The 27,520-nt window shown below is 38.1% G+C and overlaps 3 protein-coding genes across 3 annotated transcripts; 1 reads left to right on the forward strand and 2 right to left on the reverse strand.

Annotated features, from left to right (window-relative positions):
• Window positions 1-11,605: 11,605 nt before the first annotated feature.
• On the forward strand, window positions 11,606-14,456 carry LOC111905145 (uncharacterized). The gene is made up of 7 exons (XM_023900817.3): window positions 11,606-11,811; window positions 11,888-11,950; window positions 12,240-12,306; window positions 12,444-12,589; window positions 12,802-13,095; window positions 14,055-14,157; window positions 14,268-14,456. Exons 1-7 carry the CDS (start codon window positions 11,659-11,661, stop codon window positions 14,348-14,350), a joined length of 909 nt encoding a protein of 302 aa, XP_023756585.1. The 5' UTR covers window positions 11,606-11,658; the 3' UTR covers window positions 14,351-14,456.
• A 906-nt stretch (window positions 14,457-15,362) lies between these two features.
• On the reverse strand, window positions 15,363-15,885 carry LOC111905166 (protein RALF-like 32). The gene has a single exon (XM_023900836.3). The coding sequence runs from the start codon at window positions 15,839-15,841 to the stop codon at window positions 15,500-15,502; it is 342 nt and encodes a 113-aa protein (XP_023756604.1). The 5' UTR covers window positions 15,842-15,885; the 3' UTR covers window positions 15,363-15,499.
• A 1,866-nt stretch (window positions 15,886-17,751) lies between these two features.
• LOC111905165 (probable glucan endo-1,3-beta-glucosidase A6) lies at window positions 17,752-18,822 on the reverse strand (the record flags this gene model as incomplete). Its single annotated transcript, XM_023900835.2, has 1 exon — window positions 17,752-18,822. A coding segment is annotated over one exon (1,071 nt), but the record flags the coding sequence as incomplete, so codon positions are not given.
• Window positions 18,823-27,520: the final 8,698 nt, after the last annotated feature.

Genomic DNA, 27,520 nt, shown 5'->3' on the forward strand with positions numbered 1-27,520 from the left:
ATTGTGATCCTCTCCCACTTCCATTCCGGTATCTCTGGTTGCTGTAGTAAACCTGAGGGTTTCTGGTATTCGACCTTGACCTTGGCGCAAGTAATACATTTACTTACGAAGGTAGCAATCTCTGCTTTCATGTTAGGCCACCAGTATAGCTTTTTAAGATCCAGATACATCTTATCTGAACCTGGGTGGACGAAATATCGAGTGTTGTGGGCTTCGGTCATGATCAAGTCTTTGAAGCCACCATGTTTCGGTGTCCAGATCCGGTCCATGAGATATAAGGCTCCGCTACCCTTGACTTCCAAGTTCTTATCCATCCCTCTCAGGGATTCACCCGCCACGTTTTCGGGTTTCAAGGCTTCGAGTTGAGCCTCTTTGATTTGCGTGGACAAGTGTAAATAGATAGTCATAGTCAATGATTTTACTCTTCGAACAAAATAATCTTTTCGACTTAGGGCGTCGGCTACTACGTTGGCTTTACCCGGATGATAACGGATTTCACATTCGTAGTCATTGAGTAGCTCGACCCACCGTCGTTGTCTCATGTTGAGCTCCTTCTAGTCGAATATGTGTTGTAAACTTTTGTGGTCTATAAAGATAGTGCTTTTCGTACCATACAGGTAGTGTTTCCAGATCTTCAGAGCAAACACAACTGCTCCTAAATCAAGATCATGTGTGGTGTAGTTGACTTCGTGCGTCTTCAGCTGCCTTGAGGCATAGGCAATGACCTTACCTCGTTGCATCAGAACACAGTCGAGCCCCTGATTGGATGCATCATAATATACTATGAAGTCTGTAACAACCCATCATTTCAGGTCGTTGAAATTCGAGTCTTGTAACCTCCTTGAAAAAGTAATTAGAATATCATCGAAAAATGAAGTATTCAAAGGCTCTGTTTGGAGTACGCTATGTAATAGATATCGTCTTAAGGTTTCCAAGCATATAAAGAACACTAAAATCCGAGTTATAACGAAGAAGTTATGACCATTCTAAGTTTTCCGACAAAAACCGGCAATACGCAGTTACGTAAAAACTCGAATCGGAGATCGAGCGACTTTTGGCTGGAATGACCTAAACGAGAATCGAAGGTCTTGTCAATGGTATTTCAGCGGTAAAAAGTCTGGCAAAAACCGACGTCAGATAATGAAGTTATGAATTTTTAAAGAAATTCCTTAATCACATCATTTTAATAAATAAATAATAAAAATAATTTCATAATTTGCCAATGGAATCTAAACGAAAGTTGTAGATCTTAGTCTCACCTACGCGTGGATATAAAGAACATCGAAAACGGAGTTCGTATGAAGGAGATATGAATTTTAGAAGTTTATTTAAAATAAATATAAATTTAAATATAAATTCTTGGTAATATCCGAAGGGGAGTCAGCAGATAAGACCGGAGTACGCCCTGCGTACCCTCGTACGCCCCGCGTACTCGAATCAAGGGCCTCAGATCGTCCACGTCGCCCCTATGCGAAGCATCCGACCCGCCCCATCCGACCCGCCGTCCCATCCGACCCGCCGTCCCATCCGAAGTACGTAAGCGATGACGCCCCAGTACGCGCTGCGTACCCTCATACGCCCAGCGTACCGAGGCGGTTCAGCACCCCTATAAAAGGGATGCGAGGCTTTCCGAAAATTTTGCTCATTCTCTCTCTTTCTCTCACGATCTTGCCTCGATTTCCATGCCCGTTCAAACCCGAAGCTCTGGTCTTTTTGCTCAAGTCCCGAAGGTCGATTTTACTCCCGAGATTCCCGAGAATCCCGAGAAAAAATCCGTTTCCCGAGACGAAACTCTGCCCGGTTTTCCATCTCGCTATCTTCAAACTTCCGGGTGAGTTCATACCCCTGCAAACACACTTTAAATACGTTTTTAAATGCTTTTTATACTCTTTTAGGGGGGGGGAATACAAGTAAAAACACAACTATAATCGTGTGAAACATCGATCTTTACTATACTTTTCATACTGTTGTTTTAACTATCTTAGGAAATTATTATCATGCAAAACACCTCACAACACAGCTTTACCCTTTTGGGGTACAATATGTTTTATAAATAGAAATATGTTTTATTTATACGTTTACTTACAAATACATCATATCAAGGGTAACATTCTTTACTAAATCATTTTATGCATTCAAAGAACTTATGATTTATGCTTGTTCAAACATTGTGAAAAGGATAAACTTTGCATACAAAACTATTACTTTAATACAGACTTAGTTGAGAATCCGTGAGACTTGCACATCTTCAAATACTGCCTTTTTGCTAAAAGGTATCGCTACAAGTCCTATCTATAACCAGAGTCTCCCGTTCGGAGAACGTGTCAAATGTGTATAGATCTATACGGGAAGTCATGATCCCGCGTCCTGGCTGTTAGCTACAGTCCGTCTTTTGGGGTGACAGTTGTCATAACGCTACGACGCCTGAAGAACGTCGCTACAGGCATATTATGTTTAGTATGGTTATAAAACTCACCGGATATACAATTATTATGGTATTATGCTTTTATGAACGAGTAGCTATTAAAACTATTCTTCATCTAACAAGTGCGATCTTCGTATAGCTTTACTATGTAAAACTATGACACAACTTACAAGCACGTCGGTTGCTTGCGATTTTCGGTCTTGGAGACTGCCAGTTATGTTAGGAAAATAAGGGTTTTTCCTGTACACAAACCAAACAACTAATAGGAAAATAAGGGATTTTCCTGGTGCAATTATTTACAACTTATAACACGAACATCCATATGCATTTCATACTTTTATAAGAAAATAAGGGTTTTTCTTGGAAAACACAACAATTCATATCTCAACTATTAAGGAAAATATGGGATTTTCTGGATCTAATACATTCATTTTCAACCCAACGAATCATAACTCTTTTCATTCGAAAATACTGCGTTTTCTGGAAAACATACATGAGCTTTCGAATGGCGTACATTTTCTCAAAACACTACTTATGAACTCACCAACTTAATTGTTGACACTTTTTCTTTGAAATAACTTGTATTCTCAGGGAATCGCTAAGCAGGTTTGGAAATCAACTTTTGAGGATTAACGTGCTGACGTTAATTACTTCTTTTGAAAGATGTTTATGTATTTATCTTTTGAACATGTAACGAATGCAATTATGTAAACATTTTGGAAACCTTAATATATATGGTGGTGTGTACTTTCCTTTCTATGAACTGTTATGATACTGAATATGACGTCCTCCGCCCCCGAACGTTTCCGCCGTTCTGGTTTGGGGGTGTGACAAAGTCTTCTATCCCTTCTGGGAGGGATAGTATCGGTGCGGTGCATTAGGCTCACTTCAGCGTTTGGAACGCATTCTCTTGTTTCTCTTCCCAGTCAAAGGCCACGCCCTTCTGGGTCAATGTCGTAAGAGGTTTTGCAATTCGTGAGAAGTTTTGTATAAATCTGCGATAGTAGCCAGCGAGGCCTAGAAATTGACGAATAACTGTAGGCGTCTTCGGTGCTGACCAGTTCTCAATTGCTTTAATTTTGGAAGGGTCCACGTGGATTCCTTCTTCACTAACCACGTGACCTAAGAATTCGAATCTTCGGATCCAAAATTCGCATTTAGAGAACTTCGCGTAGAGCTTCTCTGATCGTAGTGTTCCTAGGATCTGTCGCAGATGATCACTATGCTCCTCCTTACTTCGAGAGTAGATGAGTATGTCATCGATGAAGACGATGGTGAACTGATCCAAGTAAAGATGGCATACCCTATTCATTAAGTCCATAAATATTGTGGGTGCATTGGTCAATCCGATTGGCATCACTACAAACTCGTAGTGTCCATAACGAGTTCGGAAGGCTGTCTTCGGAACATCCTCCTCTAGCACTCGTAAATGGTGATACCGAATCTCAGATCAATCTTTGAAAAGTAATTTGCCCCTTGCAGTTGGTCGAATAAATCGTCTATGCGAGTTAGAGGGTAACGATTCTTGACCGTAAGCTTGTTGAGTTCTCTATAGTCGATGCACATACGGAACAATCCGTCTTTCTTCTTCACGAATAAGACCGGTGCTCCCCATGGTGAGAAACTTGATCTAATAAAGCCCTTGCTGAGCAGTTCGTTAAGTTGACCAGATAGCTCCTGCATCTCGGTTGGTGCTAGACGATAGGGCGATTTGGCTACGGGGGTAGCCCCTAGCACTAAGTCCATTCTGAACTCTACTTGTCGTTGCGGAGGTAATCTTGGTAGTTCTTCTAGAAAGATGTCGGGAAAGTCATGTACTATTGGGATGTTCTTTAGGTCTTTGGTTTCTTGGCTCGTATCGACAACGTGTGCAAGGAATGCACGATATTCCTTACGCAAGTACTTTTGGGCTTGAATACTTTAGGTGATACGAAGGCTCATGCCAGGTTTGTCGCCGTAGATAATAAGAGTTTGCTAGATTGAAGGTTAAGACGAACAACTTTTTCATAACACATGATGTCGACGCGATGAAGACTCAACCAATCCATGCTGATTATGAAGTAGAAACTTTTAATTGAGACCGGCATGAGGTCGATTGGAAACGAATGGCTATCTAGAGTTAGAGTACATCCTATGTATATACTACTAGTGCTCTCAGTCTTTCCGTTAGCCATTTCTACAGTGAATGGTTCTTTAAATGCTCGTGGTTTTTGCTTAAGCAAGTGAGCAAATTTTCAGTTCACCAAACTCCTCTCCGCTCCACTATCAAATAGTATGCATGCATAAGAGTTATCGAGGAGAAACGTACCGGTGACCACTGTAGGGTCGGCAACTGCTTCCTTGTGGCCTATAGCCAAAACTCTTCCCACTCCACCGGCATTCCCTGCCTTAGGGCAGTTCCTTTTGTAGTGGCCCACCTGGCCACATCCATAGCAAGACTGGCCCACACCAGCATTGGGGACTTGGTTGATTGGCCTTGCCGGAGCTTTGCAGAAACGGGCGGTGTGCCCCTTTCCTATTGCAGTTAGAACACTGCATTTCTCGGCAGGGTCCAGTATGGTGGAAGTTGTATTTGTTGCACTTCGGCAGGTTTCCAGCGTACTGCTTTACTGAAGCAGCAGCGGCAGGTGTTATCGCAGTATGAACCGCCACGACCTGTTGCTTTTTGGTAGCTTTCTGCTTCTTCTTGTCATCCTATAACTTCCGCTTATTATCAGCGGCTTTGGAGGGTTCCGAGATGGCTAGGGTTGTTGTTGTTGACGGGGTACGAACCCCATGGTCAATGATTCGTTGTGTCAATCGCTTGGCACTATCGAAGGTAGCGGGGTTTGAAGCTAGTACATTCCCCTGAAATAGAGGTACCAGCCCCCAGATATACCTTTTCACCTTCTTTGCTTCAGAAGGGACCATTCCCAGACATAGCGCTACCAGATCGCTGAATCTAGTAGTGTAGGAGACTATGTCGGAGCCCTTCATGGTTAGGCTCCAGAGCTCCTACTCCAGCTTCTGAACTTCGCCCCTCGGGCAGTACTCTTCGATCATGAGCTCCTTAAGAGCTTCCCAGCCTATAGCATTTGCCACTATAAGAGATAGTGACTTGACATGGCTATTCTACCATGTCAGAGCTCGGTCCGCGAAGGTGCATGTGGCAAATTTTACCTTTCTCCCTTTTGGACAGGAGTAGATCTCAAAGATCGACTCTGTTTTCTCAAACCATTGTGAGAGGGCAATGATTCCGCCAGTTCCATTGAAGTCCCTGGGTTTGCAGGTGGTGAAGTTCTTGTACGAGCACTCTCTAGAGCGCACTGGAGCTTCGACAACAGTGGGAGGCACATACGTTTCACTCACACTAGTACCGGTCGAGGTGAATTGTGCTAAAGTTGTCGTAACAAACGCATTTACCGCAGCTTGGATAGCTGCCATATTATATTGCGGAGGAGGTGGTGGTGTTGAAGTTACCGGAGGATCGCGTCTCGTTGATCGGCGTAGAGGCTTCTTAGAGGACGGATAAGAAAGGCTATTCCTTAAATCAAAAGAAAAGATGAGCCAAACATCTTCTACTGGCGACGGGTACTCCTCGGGTGAACCCTCATATCTGCCAGTTGACGAACTATGTCTTGAAGATGTCGCTCATGAGCTCTCCGACGCACTCGAAGTTCTATGACTTCAGCTCGAGATGCAGCTAGTTGTTGCTGAAGAGCTTCATTGGCTCTCCTAGTCCCTTCCATAGCCTCTTCGAGATGGAGAATGCAGATCGTGTTAACGCCAGAATTGGTGTCAACTTCCATGGCTCGGTCGATGGCTGCCCTACCTTACTTGTCATTCCGAGCAATTCTGCGGACCATAATGGGTAGGACTCGATCAGCTGAGCCTCCCTCGCTTAGATTGTAAAAGCTTCGGTCTCCATTGAAGGGTAAAGGTTGACCCTGATCGTGACTCCATCAGTTCAAGTTTGTCGCCCACAAGGGTGTGGGACCTTGAAATGCTGGCCGGGGGTTAAGGTTTGGGATTTGAGCCTCTTGAGGTAGGTTGTTGACTTTTGGTTCGAAGTCAGAACCATCCGAAAAGCCTTCTGCGAGGTGATCATCCAAAGGGATTGGATGATCCTCTTCTGGCTCTACTTCAAGCCATCTAGCAGTGCCTTGATTTGGGAAGTACGGGTCGTTGTGTGGATGGAATCCAGCCATGATATCTACGTGAGAAAAGGGGTATAAGAATCTTATAAAAATAAACGTACTACCTAAGATAATTATAAGATGATCCTTACCAATTACTTAAATACTTGCATAGTACATACCAGTTATATGAAATCAAAACATGATAGACCTTTGAATAAGTGACCCTAACTCCAAATCCACAACCAAACAAGGACCAGGAAGTAAAGCAAAAATCACATTCTCTAAGTCTATGACACCTTAATCACATATAACATTAGCGTACCCACTTAGCAACTATTTGACCTACTAGTAAAGACCTTTTTAGTTCTCAAATAAGTAATTATAGTAACACAAAATACTCCTATAGTATTTTAGGTTTATGTTCTGTTCTAATGTTCTCATTGTAGTAGTGTTGGTAAGTTTTTAGACTTGTTGCAACTTCACAACCATTCTTGGGCATATGCTAATTACTTCTCGAACCAACGTGGTTGATCAGACTATGTCATTCCCAGAACTAACCATACATCCCCAAGCCTACTTGTGATGTTCAATAATCGTAATACCTTTGTTCTGTCCTAGTGACACAGATTTTAGTATAAATGCAGGTATGTATACTTAGTTAAATATTTTATTATTTAAAAGTATAAACTCCTGGTCAGAGTATTTTAATCATGTTGTGTTTATAGTTTGTATATCTTTTATAGGTTGATATACTCGATTCACTATAAACAATGCTCTGATACGAATCTGTCACACCCTAAAACCTAAACAGAGGAAACATTTCAGGCCGGAGGACGTCATGTACAGTATTACAACAAAGCATAATAGTAAACAAGCAGCAACATCATCCATTGCATTAATAATATAATTTAGTACAAGTGTGTTTTGTATAGTTATAAGATACCAAAATATGAATGATCAAAATGAGAGACGAGTCTTGAAAGCTCCGTCTTCTCAAAGCCTGGCCTCGATACCTGTCTACTGATGACCTGAGAATACAAGTTATTTTGAAAGAGTTTATTAGCTTTAATGCTGGTGAGCTCATAAGCATTTTAGTGTCATTGTTTGTATGAAAATGTTTGTAAGTGTTTGATGTATAAGTTTGTAAAAGTTTGTAGTAAATGTTTGTATCTCCTAGAAAATCCTATATTTTCTACTAAATGTAGCCTTCTACCAAGGCATCAAATGTTCTGTATGTTTGTTTCTTGTAAAAGTGTGTATTTTCCCAAGTGTGACTATCATTAGCAAAATATAGTTTTTACATTACCGTTTATGTGGGAAGATCACAATATGAATGCAATGGGAAAATAATAAATTATTGTAGTGTTGTATATAGTAACTACTGTTGTACTAACTACCTTAAATCGATTGTTAATTAAGGTATAATGTGATATAATTATAACCATACTTGATCGACTAGTAAAACACGACACTCGAAGACGTCGAAATGGTATAACATTCGTCACCCGTAGACCTACAGGTCCCACTATAGCTAGCAACAAGGTGTAGGACGGTCAGTCCCATATAGATCTATACACAAATTCACGCTCTCCCTCCAGGAGACTCTGCTTACAAAATGAGCCATATCAGTGATGCCATGCCCCGAAGTAGTGACTCACATTTATGTTATAGTATTCTTGTATATGTAATGTATGTACTAGTGTAGTGTATGTTCTCTCTGTCTAGTATGTACTATGTTCTCTTTGTTTCTCATCATAGTATGTTCTCTTGTATAGTGTAGTGTATTGTATGTTCTCTTAGTTTCTCATTATAGTATATTCGTTCTGTTTCTCATAATAGTATATTTGTTCTGTTTCTCATAATAGTATATGTGTATTGACTCATGAATGAACTGACTCTTGTATGTTTCGTTGTACTAGAAACAGTGAGTAGTGACTTCCTAAACTATACCTATTATAGTTTACTAGTAGAGTTGTTTGTATAACTGAGTGTGTTGAACTGAGATAAAATCTTTTATGTCTATACATATATACATAATATATAACTAAGGATTAAACAACACTCGGACAAACAACAGGGTACTCTAAGTCCACAACCAAACAAGGAACAGGAAATAAAGTGAGTTATCAGTCCTAAGTCCTTCCAACCTTACTTATATAACTATATATGCATTAGACATGATTTTGACAATATATAAGTTTGAAAGAGTTAAAAGAAAAGGTTTGGCATATAAGAACAAGTTTGATAAAGAGTTTAGCATGTAAAAGAGTTTGATAAACATTTTGAAGTAGTTTGTTTGATAAAACAGTTAAAAGTATATTAAATCCATTTGTTTGATAGTTATTAATCACATGTGATTGATATATTAACTATAATGTTTCAACTTGTATCCCCCCATAAAAGCATTTAAAATTAGTTAAAAGGTAGATGAAGGGGTATGAACTCACCTATAGTGAGTGGTTTGGATGAACGAGTGGTATAAGATGCTAAGTGCTACGTGAAGACTTGAGCACACACATAGATCCTATTTATCATATAATGATACATATATGTATACAATTAGTGTTTAAACAACTAATTATGCAAGGAAAGACACCCTAGCTCATAGAAAACACTTAAATTCAAGTGCTAGAAGTACAAAGGGTTGCATGTAAGGGGTGTATGGTTACACATTAGTGTTTACGGCCAAGTGGTATGCTTCATGTGAGTTTACGGCCTTAGGGTTTACGGCCCTATGAGTTTACGCCCGTAAACTCATAAAGTTTAGTGCCAAAGAGTGGATTAATAGTCTTACAATCATAAGGAAGTGTTTTAGTCTCTTATCCAAGCCTTGGGAGGAAGTTATGGTACATATGCACCACTAATTAGGGTTTACGGCCAAGGGAGATGCTCTTGGCCGTAAACACCTCATGTTCTTGGGAAATGCTTGATTTCAAGGAGTAATTCAAGGGTCTTTACAAGGTAGTAAGTATAATAAAGGATACTTACAATGTAGAAGATTGAAAGAGTAGTTTCCGACCCAAAGAACTAATGTGTTCTTGATGTTCTTGAGGATCTTGAAGATCTAGACCCAAAAGATGGAATTCATGGATGAATTCAAAGGTGATTCAAGAATAAGAGATATATTAACACATAGATGGAAGGAATCACTTACATTTTTGAAGAAAATGTGAAGAATCCTTGATGATAGTTGAGAGCAAAACCGAGTTCTTGGCTTGGAAGTGGTAAAAGGGTTGACAAATGGCCAAGAAACACACACACACACACACACACACACATATATATATATATATATATATATATATATATATATATATATATATATATATATATATATATATATATATATATATATAGACAAGAGTTTATGGCTAGCCATAAGTTTACGGCCGTAAACTCCTTATCAAGGGGTTTATGGCTAGATTTTTGGTTTTGAACTTTAGTTGACACATCCTAACAATCATTCCTTGGATGTACTAGGCTTATAATGTTCAATCAGACTCTAAACAGTGCTAAAAGTTAGCCGAAACAAGTCTGACTTTGACTGGGTTGAATGGTTGTACAACATAGAAATTTTGGGTTGTCACAACATTCGAATCCGATTATTGTGGACCGTTATGCATGTTTGTATGGTTATTGTATGAGGTATTTTGGGGGAACTCACTAAGCTTTATGCTCACCCAGTTGTTTATGTTTTTCAGGTTTTATCGGTGATTGTGGGAAGGCAAAGACGAGACTGTACACACTCATCAGCAATGGTTTTATAATTAGGAAGTTTTATTTTGACAAAAATAAAAAAATTAGGTTGTAAAAATGAGACGTTACTACTTTGAATGCCATGGTTGTACCTTACCAACCAATTCATATATATATATATATATATATATATATATATATATATATATATATATATATATATATATATATATATATATATATATATATATATATATATATAAACTAATAAATATAAAGAAATTATGATATCTTCATATTTTAATTAAAATAACTAACTAATAAGTCTTGGAATTACTAACCTAAGAGATTGATTCACAATTCTCTTTATACTTATTATTGTTTTAACAGTACGTTATCGGTGATACTAGATTAGCACAATGTAAATGGTTTAAATCGGTTTACACATCCATGACCGTTTTTTGTTTATTTTGTTTCTTAAGTTTGGAAAAGTTTTTAATAATTGGATGATAATTATAATGTGAAGCTTTTCATAGTTTATCAAATCACATCTCTTCGAAAATATATATATTAGTTTAAGTTTTTGGTATATATCAAATAAACATGGTATGGTACTAATAGTTAAATTTATTTACCAACTATAATTGATACGATATAAGATTTCAAAGAAATTAACTCGATACTTTATCAGTTCCATCCATAATATATATGTATTTAATAGTACCTATAAATATGTTTTAATGAAAAAAGAATTTTAAAAGCGTTTTATGAAAACATATTAATAAAAAACGGTTTTTTACATGTATTTAATAATACACATATATGAAAAACATATTTATGAAAAAAGTACTTATATATATTTATACCTTAAAGACGTTTTATAGTTTTTCTTTATTCAAAGGTTTTTATATATGTATTTAATAATACGTATAAATATGTCTAAATAAAAAACATTTAACTAGTTTTTTAAGATATATAAAAGTATATAAATTCGTTTTTCATATGTATTTAATATATTTATATGTACTTTTTATATTTAAAATGTATTTATTTAGTAATATTAATAATAATGAATTTTAAAAAATAATATATTTATTTTTGATCTTAATAAAATAATAATAATAATAATGTTTTTTTATAGAAAAATAATAATATTCTGGATCAGTTCATATCAAAAATTCAAAATGGCAACTGTTATTTTATTCTATTTTATTTTTATATAAAAAAATTAATTTCAGACTATTTAATAAACTAGCCTAAAATTTTTTCTAAAAAAAACTCAATTTTCTATTTGTTTCGAACTCCCCCTTGTCTTAACCTACTCTATTCCTCATCCTGTACTATTTAAATTTTACCAATACAACCCTCTATCTAGGCTTGAAAAACCCAAAGTGCCCACAAATCTTAGCAGCGCCAACAATGGCGACAAATCAATCAGAACTTGATTCTTTCCGCCTGTTTCCTTCAACAGATGACAACAAAACACAATTAGGGTTGTCGTTTCTTGACGATTCGCCGGAAAAGCCTCCTCTTCCACTTCCACCTCCTTGCCTGGAAGTCCTTCTTTCCGAGGTATCATTTTTCTATCTATCCACCATCCCCTTTCCGTTAAAAAACTCACATCTCCTTCTACCTGCACTTATAACAGGTTTCATCTTCCATAAAACCAACTTTCGAGCCTGTCAATTTCGATGGACTTACTCTGCTAAAGGTAACTCAATCTCCTATCTTGCGGCTTTCGACCTCGAACTCAAATGTGTTAACTTACTAACTCAAATCTCCATAACTTCCAAACACAACCTTTTGCTAACTACATCTATGAGTGGTTATTTCTGTTGCAAAAGGGCAAATGCATCAGTCACAATCGAGTACAACTACCTACCCTTTTAGGGTTGTTAGACTTTCCCAATTCATCGATCCATGTGATGCTAAAATATACGATCTTGCCTGTAACAAATCTATATGGGGACTGATTTGTTTGAAGTTTCTTTTTCTTGTAGGGTCGAGTGAGTACCCATGAAGTTTTTGCATTATCGAATTCAGATTTAGTACCTGGAAAATATGAAGGTTTGTGAATACTGCTTCATCACTTAATCACTTAATCAGTTATACAGTTATACCAAGTGTCTTAATGGCTGATTATTAAGCACTTTTAACATCTTCTTGTCTTATTGTGCTTATGGGAATTTCATTTTGTGGATTAGGGGGGCTAAAGCTATGGGAAGGCTCATTGGATTTGATCAAGACTCTTCGATTAGAGATGGAATGTGGCAATCTTTCATTGGTTGGAAAGAAAGTATTAGAGCTTGGTTGTGGCCATGGACTTCCTGGAATATTTTCTTGCCTCCAGGTAAGCTTTCTAGGGCTATTTTTTATAATCAGTATGAGGAGGGCATTCACGTCTTTTGTACATACAAGAGAGATCGGTACATTCATGTCTTTTTCACAGACAAGAGATTGAAAGCGAGTCCTTGTCCCACCTTTTTGTTTGGGCCATACAAGATGATGGTTTTTAATGTGGGAAATGAGGAGGGTATTTACGTCTTTTACTTTATACTTCAGGGTGCTTCTTGTGTACATTTCCAAGATTTCAACTCTGAGGTCCTACAGTGTCTCACGATTCCCAATGTTGTTGCTAATCTTCCTGTAAAGTCTGAGTCTTTATCTTCAGAAGTCCGTTTCTTTGCCGGTGATTGGAGTGAAGTACATCAAATACTACCCAATTTACAAACTGATGACCTGGATTCAAACTGCAGCTCAGGGGCAAATTCGTCATTTGGTTATGATGTCATTCTAATGGCTGAGACAGTTTACTCAATTTCTACTCTTCCTGCTCTTTATCAACTTATAAAGAAGGTGCCTTGTGGTTTCATAATGTTATTTAATTTTCAGATCAAATGCAAGAAATAACAATGTAGTTTCATTATTCTCATAAAAGACCTTATATTTTGTGCTTTTTACGAATTAAACCTCAACTTTATTTTTTTCATGAAAAAGACCCTGCATTTGCTCATTTTTTCCGATCTGGCCCTTTTAGTCATTTTTTTCTAAAAAAAAACTTGTAAAATGTGAGTTTTTTCAGGAAAAACTAAAAAAGTTGAGGGTTTATTTGGAAACCTTCATAAGGTGGATTTTTTTTCCTTCCAGTTGAGGATTTTTTTCGGAAAAAATGAAGAGTAAATTACACGAATGGTCCCTATGGTTTTCGGTAATTTGCGCGTTTGGTCCCTAACTTATTTTTTTAACCCGGAAGGTCCCTACTGTTTGTTTTTGTTACGCATTTGGTCCCCGTCTTACCTAAAATGACTATTATTTAAATAGGGAAAGACGGTGGGGTAGATAAGGTGAGGGGAGGGGGATGGGGTTAGGGGTGTGTTTATTTAAATAAATTAAAAAATCAAGAAAAAGAATAGTCTTTTTAGGTAAGAGAGGGACCAAACGCGTAACAAAAACAAACAGTAGGGACCTTCCGAGATAAAAAAAATAAATTAGGGACCAAACGTGCAAATTACCCTAAACCATAGGGACCATTCGTTTAATTTACTCAAAAATGAAAAAAATATAAGTTCTTTTTCATGAAAAAAATAAAGATGAAATTTAATCCTGAAAAAAACACAAAATATAAGGTCTTTTACGAGATCAACCATTTTATTTAAATACAAAGGAATGACTAATGAGTAAATGTTTTAAAGTATAAAACTAAAAGTACAATGCTATAATTGGGTAAATTTTTCTAAGTACAATAATGTTGACTTTTTTGTTTACACCTTTTAAAATTCCTTGATAATAATGTTGACTTTTTGTTTTGTTTGCAGTGTATTAGTCATCCTCATGGTGTTGTTTACATGGCTGCAAAAAAGTACTATTTTGGAGTTGGAGGGGGATCAAGACGTTTCATATCATTGGTTGAGAAAGATGGTGAGTAAGAAATGGCAACATACTTTTACTTATTACTATTATTATTATAAATTTATTATTATTATTATTATTATAAGTTTAGAAAATTGATATTTTAAATTTGATGCCAGATGTTATGGTGGCGAGCCTCATTGCGGAGGTTGGGGGTGGATCGTCTAATGTTCGTGAGGTGTGGAAGCTTCAATTTAAGTGACATTTTATGATGTTTACAAATTAAAAATCTGTTGCTATTTGTTGAATTTTGTCTTATAATATAGTTATTAATTATTAATCATCCCCACATGAAGGAAGTTCAATGAGTGTTAACTTCATTTTTGTTTGAGTTGTTTTTCATTACTAATAGATGAGTTATTTTGATTTGCGTCAACTTTGTCATATTCTCTTATGGGAAATTGTCAGAAAACTCCTAATATTTTCGGAAAAGTTTCACTTTAGTAAAAAAAAAAAATTGAACACAAAAGTCTCGATTATTTGATTTTACATGAAAATATGTCATTTCTAGTTAAAAGAAAAAAAGGATTGTTTTGATAATTTGAGCTAAAATGAAATAATCGGGACTTTTATGTTTAATTTTTTTTTAGACTAAAGTGAAACTTTTCCGAAAATATTTGGACTTTTCTGACAATTTCCCTTCTCTTCTTGTAAATATAACTTCTTTATGGTTTACCATGCGCGTTTTCCCATGTGGAAATTACTAATTTAACCTCAAGAAACTGAAATGCATCTTCGATAGTTATGGGATAATGTGTTTATTTGGACGAACCAGAAATCAACACCTCTTGTTTTGCGGATACCGGCGGAATTGGAATTTGTGATTCCATTCTACGAGTGTTTGGTTGTTTGCCAAATGGATGAAATTCAATTCAAAAACGTAACTATAATCATTCATGTTTAAGTATTTTATGACTTCCATAAACACTTTGTGAATTCACAGAATGTTTTTGGCTCGTGGATTCCGATGGAATCCGGTAATGGAATTCGAGATTCCATTCCATGGCTATTTGGTTGCCAAATTGATGATGAAAGATAGAAAACGTAACTATAATTAAAAGAATTTTAATTATAAAAGTATAAGTAAAAACTTGTAACAAATTCCAATTATAGATATTGAAGGAATGCAAAATTCATTCCTTTTTTTGTTAAAAAAAAACCAAAATGCACCTATGATATGTACGAAATATATAAAAAGAATACGCACATAAAAGTAAAATTGTAAAATCATAAAATTTTCATTATCAAATTCCATCACGAGACAAATTACAATTTCTTTGTATTCCAATTCCTTTAACATATACCATACCATTTCTTGGAAAAACATTACACAAACCAAACACCTTAATATTCAACTCCTACACTTATAATACTTTGAGCAACCTCTACTATAAGGATTAGAAGGAGGAGGAGTACAGCTGCCGGATTTTGTATAAGCTTCACCACCACCACCACCACCACATGCCGGCTGATCTCTCTTCAAAGCTCCGGTAGAAATATACCTCTTTTCTTCCAAATACCTTCTTGAAATATCCGATTCCAACAACTCCTCCACTAAATCTTCTAATGAACCATAACGAGGCGGTGTTGCGGTGTTTTCCGGCAAGAAACTTGCATCTACATGGTGGTGGAGGGCGGCGGAGAAGAGAGATAGGTGGAGGAGAAGAATCTTGATGGGGATTGGTGATTCCATTGGTGTAATGGGACTTCTTTGAGTTTTTTGTATTTCCCACTTTGAATGCACTTTATATTAATGGTTGCAAGTGGATGCCACAATGTTGGTATAAAGATACCACTTCACCTAACTTTGAATTCATACACTATGTTTTTTTTTCCTTAAAAAGTTATATGCGTCTTTTGAAACTACACTTGAGGTTTTTTATGTGACATAGATCCTATGTTTACGAATTTTTTTAACTAGATCTAATGTAAATATATAATTTTATTGGCAATTTAAGAAAAAGTAATTGAAGAAAAATAATAGGGAAAATGACTTAGGAGGGTAACTACCTCTTATCCGTGTTCATATATTAGCAACTTCTTCTTTTTTGTACATAATAAAGCAACTAACCTGTTTTAACTGTTTAAATTACAACAATATTACCGACTAATACCTGTTTTAACCGGTGACTCAAAGGGAAAATGACTTAGGAGGGTAACTACCTCTTATCCGTGTTCACATATTGGCAACTTCTTATTTTTTGTACATAAGAAAGCAACTAACTTGTTTTAACTATATAACATCCTAAAAATCATGACCAAAAATTTCGTTTTTAATTTAATACTAAAACCATAATTGTCAAACCATTAATTTAATACTCCGGCATTAGGCCCCGCCTGGCATCGAGCCCGCTCGGTATACATATCTGTCTCTCTTAGGCCCCGCCCGCTAAACACATACAATCATATAACATGCTAACACATAAAGAAACATACTCTATTGTATCCATGTCCTAAGAAACATTCTCTGCTAATAATGAGATACAGAACATCGTCCGTACTCAACTAGTGATGAGATACGGGACCTCGCCCACACTCACCTCTTTACCAGACACATACAAGTATCACATAGACAACAAGTATAATCTAACATGCAAACATTCCTCGGGCACCCGCCCGACATCAGACCTTGGTCTGGAATAACATACTAGCATACAATGCATAGGGCTAACCCCCGGGACTTTCTACTTATAGACTACATGGGCTGGCATTGTGGCCTTAGACCCATTCACACAGTGAGGAGACTCACCTTGCACTGCTGAAGCCCTGGCTGGAACTAGCTGAGTACGGACGAAGTTCCGTATCTCATTATTAGCAGAGTATGTTACTTAGGACAGCGATACAGTAGAGTATGTTTCTTTATGTGTTAGCATGTTATATGATTGTATGTGTTTAGCGGGCGGGGCCTAAGAGAGACATATCGGTATACCGAGCGGGGCTCGATGCCAGGCGGGGCCTGATGCCGGGCGAGGCCCGATGCCGGAGTATTAAATAAATGGTTTGACAATTATGGTTTTAGTATTAAATTAAAAACGAAATTTTTTATCATGATTTTTGGGATGTTACACAGCTAAAACAAGTTAGTTGCTTTCTTATGTACAAAAAAATAAGAAGTTGCCAATATGTGAACACGAATAAGAGGTAGTTATCACTTCAATACAATTGATTTAGACAACTATCTACTATTGACCCTAAGACTTTTTTGTAAGTATAATGTACAAAGTTCTATAGTGTATAATAATCACTTTAGTGGCTTAAGTGAGACATGAAAAAGTACGTTTTTATTCTATAAAATTAATCCTTTAGATATATGACACTCATAAAATTTCCTTAATACCTTAATGGTGTAAGAATCAATTTTCGAAATAGAAATTACAAGGGGTGTAACTATTAATTTTCTAAATATATAAAATAGCGTATTTTGGATTTTTGGTGGAAGAATGAAAATCGAAATCCTTTCACCCATCCCTAGGTCCGACAAAATCCATCAACCATAGAATTTGAAGAATACGATGGAATTGAATTTCCTCAATTTAAAATAAAATCTCAAATTCCAATTCCGAATCCAAAACCTTACACACCTTTAGAATCAACAATCATGTCTTAACTCTTATACGCCTTTCCACTCAAGTCCACTTCATAAACCGGACTCCCATCCGGATGCAACAACCCCCAATGCCTCTCCGATTCCGGACCAAACTTTTCATTCTCATCATACAATGAAAAAATATAAGTCGGAATCACAATTCCGGTTCTAGCCGGGGTTCCCTTTGGTGGGACCATGGTCATTTTTCTTACAATATTCCGGTTATACATTGCGGCATTCTCTCTATTCGCTCCAATTCCACCTTCATGTGGCCAACCGGTTTCGGCTACACCGATCTTCACATCATTGTAGCCCAGTTTAGCCATCGCGAAAACCACGGAATCAAGCATTTGATCCAAAAGGTTCGTGTAGGTCAACCCACTCATCGGGTCCATATATATTTGATGTCCACCAAGTAAAGCATAATCAAGATTTATACTCGCCGGATTATCCGCCCATGAGAAATACGGGTAAACATCCACGAAAAAAACCGAATTCGACTCGCGTAAAAACTCAAGTAATGGGACAATTTCGTGGACGATTTCGCCCCTAAATTGTCCGCTCGAGGGTGGAAATGTGTTCTCCATGATGTCCATAGCGAGAGGGGTACTGATTTGGATATTGCTAATCCCTTCGGTTGTAAGGGCGTCGCGAATCCGTTGCATGGCGGGGACAAGATCGTCCATTATTTGTCGATCTTGATCGGTGCTCGAAAAACTTAACACCTCATTTCCAACAAGGATAAATCGGATCATGGTTTCAGGGTAATGGTTAATGACATGTTCAAAAACCCATTGATTTGCAAGTTCTTGATTTCTAGCAATGGCGGATATTTCATCGTTCGTGACCATTATCATGACTTCGAGTTTCGTGCCGGATAGTAGTCGGAGGATTTCTGGGTCGGCATCGTAGAGTTTGACCCGACCCGCTTTTAGGGTTTGGAGCAGTTCGATGGATCGAGATGGTGATGGGAGGTTGTTACCTACTCGGCCGAAGTTTACGCCGATTTTGGTTGACGATATTGCCCTTGAGAAAGCAAGGAGATAGAGGAATGTGAGGGGTAGAATGGTCATTTTGGTAAATGTTGTGTTTTTTCATGAAATGGTGAGGGTGAGATATAAGGTGGCATATATAGCGAAATAGGGTTGAGGAATGTGTGGGATTGTTGACCTACCTACGAATCTTTAAGGCTTAAAGGATCCAAAGGAGTGGGAAGTTAGAATTTTTGTAGTTTATAGATATGAAGGTGAAGAAGGCAAAGGTTATGATTTATGTGTGAAGCTTTGTTTAACCCTTTTGGTTATGTTAATTTCATTTAAGTTCCTTGGTTATGAAATATAGGCTAACGTAAGGTGTTCTCTCCAAAGATATTAAAATAATGCGCATAACATGCATCTAAGCATATGGTGCTTTTTTGGGATGAGTATTTTATATGGTGATTATTGGATTTTTATAAGGAAAAGGGAATGTAAGCAATAATGCTTATCCATGTGTGTGAGCATCAGTGTTTTTGAATTTCTCAAGTGTTGTTTTTGTCTATTTTTTAACATTGATTTCATCAATTTTTACTGATTGTTGTCGATCTTAGATTAGTTATTATCAATTTTATTTTTCTTCAAACGAACAGAGTAAAGGATCTATGAAAGACATTGAATACAATGATTGAACACGTGACCTTAGGGCTCAAGCCTCAAGGGAGCGGAAAGCCCATTGAACAGGATAAAGTACCATAACCATAGTACAAAATGGGCTCAACTTAATTATAAAATGGGCTGAATTTACACTTTCTACTTTGCACTTGTTTATAGACATCGCTTAGTTAATTTGTTGGTTTTCTTCTCTTGTAGGTTTCGGGACAAAAGACGAATTTTCAGACAACTTTAACATCTCCGACGAACCTCCGGTCATTTCTCCGGCGATATATGATTTTTCTGGCGAACTTCATCTTCATCTTCATATGAAAACATATATATCATTGATTTTCGAACAACACTTTATGTTCTTGTTCACATTGCAATACAGATCCACCTTATAAAAAATGCTCACCGGAAACCTAACCTTAATCAGCGCGACTTCACCTTAGTCTGCTCCTGTTTCTTGTTTCTTGTTTCTTGCTGATTTATGTGGTCCGCGTGTGTTGTTTCTTGTTGATCCCAATTTTCTAGCTTGTTTCTAATATAAAGTCACAAGAAATCTAAACAAATCTCATGAAAACATATGAAGATTAAGTTGAAGTTCGCCGAAAAAATCATATTTTGCCGGAGAAGATGACCAGAGGCTTGCCGGAGATGCCACAATCACCGGAAAATCCATCTTTTGGTTGAAAACCTATAAGATGTCATAAGGACGTAACGTGGACAAAAGCAACAAGTTAACTGATGTATTTTGAAAAAGAAAAACAATAGTGACAAAACATGTACAATACAAAAACAATATTATCCTTTAAAGTCGTTATGCCTTCATAGACGAAACTTACACATATAGATTGGTCTTGGATCGGTCCTAAAAAAAATCAAATCCGAACTAAAATAAAATCGATCCAAGAAATACCTGACTGAAAAAAACCATCTGATACAAGTCCAACAAAATACCAAAATGCTCTGAGACCGGTCCAAAATTAGATTGTTCTGACTTCTAAGACCAATCCAAACCTAAATCGTTTTGAGACAGGTCCTAAAAAAATAGAATGTCAAGTCTCAAAGACTATTAATACCACAACTCATTTTATAGATAAGCTGCTATCTTTAAATTATAAGATTGTTAAGTAATGATAGATCTCAAACTATAATATAAACAATATGTTGATAACTTATTTTTATTGTTAGCTATATAGTAATATGACTTTTTATATAATAAACCGTAACAAAATATTTTTGATGGGTAAGTGAGAAATTTTCATTTAATTATTTTGTTTTCTTTAATTATACATATATAGTTTAATTCTATTCAAAACATTTTCCTTGTATGTGTATTGCTATATTCCTTAGATGTTTCTGATACTTGACAATTTTTGTGCACCTCTAGACGAAACCTTTAATTTTATGTTATGAAATGGAGATATGAATGACTTGATTTGGGTAAAATGACATTCAAGTTGGAAAGTTCGGTTTTTATAGTTTGTTAAATCCTCCGATTTCAATATTTTCGGGTTTGCTGTTCTTCTTTTGGTTTGTACTTTTTGGGTTTTCGGTTTGAAAACAACTTTTTTCCAACCTATGGGTTTTCAATTTTCAGGTTTAAACAAAATATTTTAAAGATAAAGACCCAAAACCTCTATTGTTCATAAAGAAAAAAGAGTACTTAAGATATATTTTGTTCTGTATTAGTAGTATCAAGTTTGAATCCAAATTTTAAGTATCCTATAATTATACATGTGTGTTGGCTTTTAAAAAAAAGTTATATGATTTTAAATGATTACCAGTCATTTTTGTAAATTTCATAAAACAAGTATTTTAAGTGAATATGGTTCAAGATATGTCATATATAGTGCACCATGTTATATATAAAGATTAATTTAGAACCACCTTTTGTTTCTATTGGACCACTTCTAATTTTTTTTTATCCATTTATGCAATTATTTTTCTCTATATGATCGATCTCTGGATTATTGTTTAAACACATGTTGTGTTTCCTCTGTCCATCACTTTAATGCGTGTTCTTCATCTATCTTCCTCATCTTCTCACCGCCTCCCACATCCAATTACCTTTCACCTAATCGATTCATCATATTTCTCTTATTCCATCCTTCATGGAATCTCTCTGCCATAGCCACCACTTCGTCGGTTTTCTCTCTGCCATAGCTTTGCCTTTTGGCTTCTCTGCTGCTCTGTGCTTTGCGGACGCATCACCACAGGCAATATCCTAGGCATTCCCCATCATCTCCAACAGTCACCGCCACCTGCTGCTTTCTCTGCTTGATGACGATGTCGAAACATGTGTTGAGAGTGCATCACAGAGCTGTTGCCTTCGTTTTCCAATTAGATCGTCGACCATCTTCAAAGGTCCTCCGTCACACTTTTAGGGTGATTTCTCAAGATTCATGGTTTTATTTTTATTCTTTCAGATTGAAATTTAGGTTTTTAGCAACTCTAATGTGAAATTGAGTTATTTTGATTTGTTTTATCACTTATCTTTGTTTCTTAAGTAATTTTCAAGAGCCTGTGCTACCAGGTTCTTTAGAATGGTGTCTCAAGGTTCTTTCCTTTTGTGATGTGTTACCAATATGTAAATTAGTTTTTTTGGTGGTTGTTCGATGGTAAAATCCAAACAACTTTAAGGTTTTATGTGATTTTGGATACTCTTCTATTTTTTATGTACTTTATATACGTTCTATATTAGGTGAGTAAACTTATGATTAACCCGCTCCTTCCACTCACTTGCCTACCGCCTCGCTTCTGCTTCACAAAGGTCACCAGTCGTACACCTACAACCGCATCGATCCATGGCAGAATCCGATAAGCCCAAGGTACACGATCTGATGTGTGATTAGGTTTTTTAAAACCTTTCCACCGATTTGTTGTCTATTCCATCAGGGGTCAAACATTTTTGTTGACACTGTCCAACTTCAAATGTATTGTGTTGATGCAGTATTTTGCTAAGCTATGTCGGAAGAAAAGGCTTCTGTTATCGAGGAATTTCACATACCTAATCAATCATATGTATAGAAGGTGATCCGTACATGCCCTTAATTCAGTCATAGCCAAGTGAATCTCAGGTACAGAACGCACATGAAACCTTATGAAACATCCCAAAAATATAATCTAAAAATTTCGTTTTTAAATCATTAATAATACCATAAATCAACCATCATCATAAGGAAAATCAAGAACCATGTATCTCAAAACATCATGTAAAATACTGTGTCAAAATCAAATGAGAAAATATCAGAGTCTAAAACAATCCCAGGCTGAAACTGCGGTGTGCGCCATGCGATCATCTCGAGTTTCCCCTTGCTAGTGGAAGTACCTGAAACCAAAACTGAAAACTGTAAGCACGAAAATTAGTGAGCTCCCCCAAACTACCCCATACCATACACATATATCAAATAACAGATAATACAACTATGGGACACCGCCCAGCTGCATGACATCGGCTTACCCGACATTGGACTCCTGCCCGACATCAGGCTCACCCCCGCATCAGACTACGTTTGGCATCGGGCTCACCTTGGCATCGGGCTTACCCCGCCACATACACAACATATCATAAATCATATACACAAACCATATCATATAACATCTAACTAACATGCATCGGGCTTGCCCCAGAACACATAACAAATAAGTACAACATATAACATGTAACTAACATGCATAGGGCTTGCCCTGGAACTCATAACAAATAACAAGCATGAATCACAAAGACACCAAGCATACATATACTCTTCTCGGGACCGCCCCGGTATCGGACTGAAGTCTGGGAAACATATACTCTACATCGGGCTAACCCCGACATCGAACCAAAGTCTAACATACTATAAATACATAAACAGGTCGGCATTGGTGCCTTCGACCCGTTCCTACTAGAGGAAAACCCACCTCGCAAAGCTATCTGCAAAAACTCATGGTGAGGAATATCTGATAGCTGCCCCAACGACTCCCCGACTATCAATATCACAACAAAAACTATTAGATCGATTAGATCTTCGTAACAGGTAAGTAAAGAACGTAAAAAGCAAGAAAATAAAACACAAATATGGATCAAAAAGAGTCGAATGATTAGATTACTCAATCCTCAGCAGAGCTCGACTAAGAACTTCCGCTGTAGAGGAATTCTAGGGTTACAAAAATTAACGATGAATATGCTGAACAATACTTTTCTAATCGTTTTTAATCACCCTCTGTTCTCGGATGCATGGAAGCATCTATTTATAATAAACCCTACAAAACTCACGGATGGACAAGCCCATACCGGAGATAAACATGGACTAGCTAACGAGCCCAATAGACGCAACACAACATTAGACCTAACAATCTCCCCCTTTGCGTCAATTTGGAGCGAGACTATCGTTTCTTCTTGCTTGGACCAGCAACGGGAGCCTTCTTTATTGTATCAAACAGACGTGAGATAAGTGCAAGGATTGTCTGTCTGAAGCGAATGTACCATTGAATCATGTCATCAAAGTACTTTATATCATCCGCTGTGTTCTGCTTGCACCGATGGATGATCCCTAAGACGTGTTCCAAACAAGCAGTGGTATAGAGATGTTTGTCTGCCAAGGCGAAAAGACATTTCTGTCCTTCGTTTCTGGTAAACATGACGGAGATTCTTTTTGGGTAAATCTTCCCTATATGCATCATGTTGAGATCACTGGCAGAGCCAACAGGGGATATGGTAGGCTTTTTCTTGAATACGCTCGCTATCTCCTGATCCATCAGGGCAACTTCCATGACATAGCATACAAGCATCCTCTTAAAGTGGTCGATGATCGGACCATATTCAACTTCGTTTGTAAGAAGAATGTTGTGCAAGATAATCAAGTCATGGGGATTAAGGTTGGGCAGATCTGCAAGTGAGATGGCATGTTCGGCCTTGGCAGATCCCCGTAGTATCTTGAACCGAACGTTGGTGAAGTTTCCTTCCCTGTACGGCTTTAGGACCCGAACATTAACGATTTTCTGAGTGCTCCAAGTTTGATATTGTGGTTGAGCTGCCCTCAGATAAAATTCGACTAAGTCCCGATCAACCTTTGGATGAGGATGAGGGAACTCAACAATGTTGTCAAAGGCATGGAAAATAAACGCCTTTCGAGTCAGTGACATATCGAACTGAGAGTCGACAGTGTTAGAACAATCTAAAGAGATCACAGGTTCTAGCCACAAGATACTGGGTGTTTCGATGGCTTCTTTAATCAGTTTCTCAAGAGTCCAAGGAGGAAAAAGGGTTTTCCTGCTCTCGAGAAGGTCGTGGGCTTCTTTCTGTCTTCTTTCGGCTTCTTCAGCCTCTCTAGCCACACGAGCGCTGATGTCAGCCTCTTTATCTCGACCCTGTCGCTTCAAAAGGTCGGCAATTGTCTCCTTATCATCATCATCACTCTCCTTAGCAATTTTCTTGCTTTGTCTTTCACACCGGAACATGAGGCTTGGCCGACTGGAGGAGGTTCGGTTGTGTGAATTGCTGAAGTAGGAGGTGGTTGAGACACTTGTTCTTTTTCTCCCCTTGTTTCAGAATGGACACGAAATCAAGGAGCCCTTCAATTTTGCTTAGGAGAGAGAGGGCGGGAGCAAGCTTCTCTGCAAGGTCATGCCTTACAGAATAATTGAGGATCGGGTCATGTGCTTCAAGGATGTTTGAGATAGCTGAGTGGACATCCGAAACACACGATTTAACCACCTCTCTTTCAGATCGAAGAGACTCAATCTCCTGTTGAGAGTTGGAGAGTTGAATACTCTTGACCTTCAGAGCGGTAGTTTTCCTTACGAGAGCATCCATGAGGGTGTTCTCAGCAGCTAAGTCTTGTTGAAGCTTGGCAAGGCGCTCCTCAATGGTTGTTCTGAAAGCTGAGTTGTCGTCAGAAATAGTTTGACGAAGTGAAGCGAACGACTTCAGCTCCGATGCAACTGTTGTAGCCAGCTGGTTGACAATTGGTTCCAGTGTTGTTTTGGTGGCTGCAGCAGTTTCCTGTAAAGATTGTAACATGGTAGAAGCATCAGTAAATAGTTTATCGACTTTTTCGGTCGCAGCCTCACAAGCTTTGGTTGAGGCGTCAATGGCTGTAGTGGCAGAATCAAGGGAAACTTGATGAGCTTTGGAAAAAGCATCAACAATTTTCTAAATGGTAGCTTCAGAGATGGAGGATTAAGATGTAGAAGATGAGGCGATGAGCGAATCGATTTTATCATGTAACTCCTTAAGATGTTTCTTTGTGATAGGAGCATCATCATCATCATCACTCTGAACTTGAAACGGACTGTAATAGACCGAATCGAAGGTCATGTCCTCCCCGCCAAGGAGTGGTTCTTCACTCTCTGCAGTATGAGCAGGAGAAGGTGGTGGTGAAACTTGAGGTTCGGTAGTAAAGGTAGGTTCGGGTTGGGTGGTGTGTTCAGTTGTTGGTGTGGGTTCGGGTGTTGAGGTAGATATAGGTGCGTCAGTATGAGCCCCCCGTATCAGATACGTTGGTTCTTACTTCGGCAGTGGTGGTGGTTGCTTCGGTAAAGATGGGTGGTGGTACTGGGATGGAGGTGGATGGTATTTGAGTGGTGGAGGTTATGGGGGGAATGGAAATAGGAATTGTAACTGGTGGAGAAGAAATTGGAGAAGTGGAAATATGAATCTCTGGTGTAGGCGATCGTGGTGGAGTGTTACCACGTTGAGATCCATCAGAATCAGAACCCTCTTCCTCAGATTCGCTTGAGGACGAAGCGATGATTAGCTTTCGCCTTGGTTGGGTTTTTCGCTTCTTTATTGGAGGGGATTGGGCGGCTTTGGTGGGTTTCCTCTTCTTGGGAGATGGGCCTTTTGCTCCCTTTGCAACCTGCTTGCCCTTATCAACCTTCTTTCCTCTGGGGGGCAGGCTTGTCAGTATCATGAATCGACTTGAGCATTTCTGGAGTAAGGTCTCTCGGACCAGACTGTCGGAACTCCTTGTACGTTTTAATAATCCGGCTTTCGGCAGGAACACCATTATACATTGTTTCAGGGATAGAACCGTTGAAGGGAAATTTTGATGCGTCAGAGACAATGATCTTCGTGGTATGGAAGGTACCAATCGAAGACATTGGAGAACCAACAAGAATGGAGATGTGGTACTTGTCCATCACCCATTTAGTGACAAGATTCCAGAACCGGGCGTATGAAATCTCTGAATGGAGAGAAGTGGAAGATAGGCTCTGAATAAGCTGTTGCCAAAGGACCGACCCGTAGTCCATATTGATACCGTTGTAGATTCCGTACATGATTGAAAGGAACAGACGACTTGCCCCATCTGATCCAGCACTCTTTTTAGACAGCCCCTCGAAAAGCACTATAAACATCCCATTCCACTGAGGGGGCAGACACGATTTCTTGAATTTCGTGACCGTTGTGAGCACCTCAGTGTACCCCATGTTGTAGAACATGTTAAAAAGATGACCTATTGGAATGGTTTCAGGGTTAACCCTCGACGAATCAGGTTCAGACCCTAACAGTGAGCAAAATCTCTGCTTGGAAATCGACGCCTTGTGCTCAAATACATCGAAGAAAATTTGGTCGACGAGCTTGTCGTAGTGAGCAGTCGCAAATATCTGGGACAGGAACTCCATGGGAACTGCTTCAGCTCTGGTGAGAGCAGGAGCAATCGACGAGTACTTCAAGCATTCGATAATGGGAAACATGAAAGCATCGTATGCTTGAGGAGTAAGATCAATGATCAAACTTTGCTGGGGATGTATCGGCAAGATGTGTGAAGTAGCGTGAACTGATGAAGAATCCGCCATTGTTGTGAAGAGAATGGGAGAGATGATGAACAGGAGAGTGTTGGAGGGTTTTCTTGCTCTCTGGAAATATGGGTGCAGTAAAGAGGTAAACAAGGGGTTACGTTACCTTTTATACTGTGGCTAAAGGAGAGAGAAGAATCTTTCCCAAATCTTCGAGTGAAAAACGAAGAGTTTTTCGGAGGCGATTGATGCGTGACAGTTGTTAATGCCGATGATTACGCATGAGAGAGAGTGTCAGTCCCAATTTACACGCCTTTCCATCAAGCGCCATTTTCAGACGAAACGGTTCCAATTCGCACGCGTGGCCTTCTAGCGCCGTTTGAAATTAAATCGATTGGATTCCCGCCTGAGTAAGCTTTTTGTAATCTTA

The sequence above is a fragment of the Lactuca sativa genome, chromosome 2 (genome assembly GCF_002870075.4).
Source record: "Lactuca sativa cultivar Salinas chromosome 2, Lsat_Salinas_v11, whole genome shotgun sequence".
Lineage (NCBI taxonomy): Eukaryota > Viridiplantae > Streptophyta > Magnoliopsida > Asterales > Asteraceae > Lactuca > Lactuca sativa.

Excerpts from the sequence above, each read along its gene's own strand:
- LOC111905145 (XM_023900817.3), top strand. The coding sequence starts at position 11,659 with ATGGCGACAAATCAATCAGAACTTGATTCTTTCCGCCTGTTTCCTTCA. Across the intron at positions 11,812-11,887 it reads TGGAAGTCCTTCTTTCCGAG|GTTTCATCTTCCATAAAACC; the intron begins GTATCATTTTTC and ends CACTTATAACAG. Across the intron at positions 12,307-12,443 it reads AGTACCTGGAAAATATGAAG|GGGGGCTAAAGCTATGGGAA; the intron begins GTTTGTGAATAC and ends TTTGTGGATTAG.
- LOC111905166 (XM_023900836.3), bottom strand. The coding sequence starts at position 15,841 with ATGGAATCACCAATCCCCATCAAGATTCTTCTCCTCCACCTATCTCTC.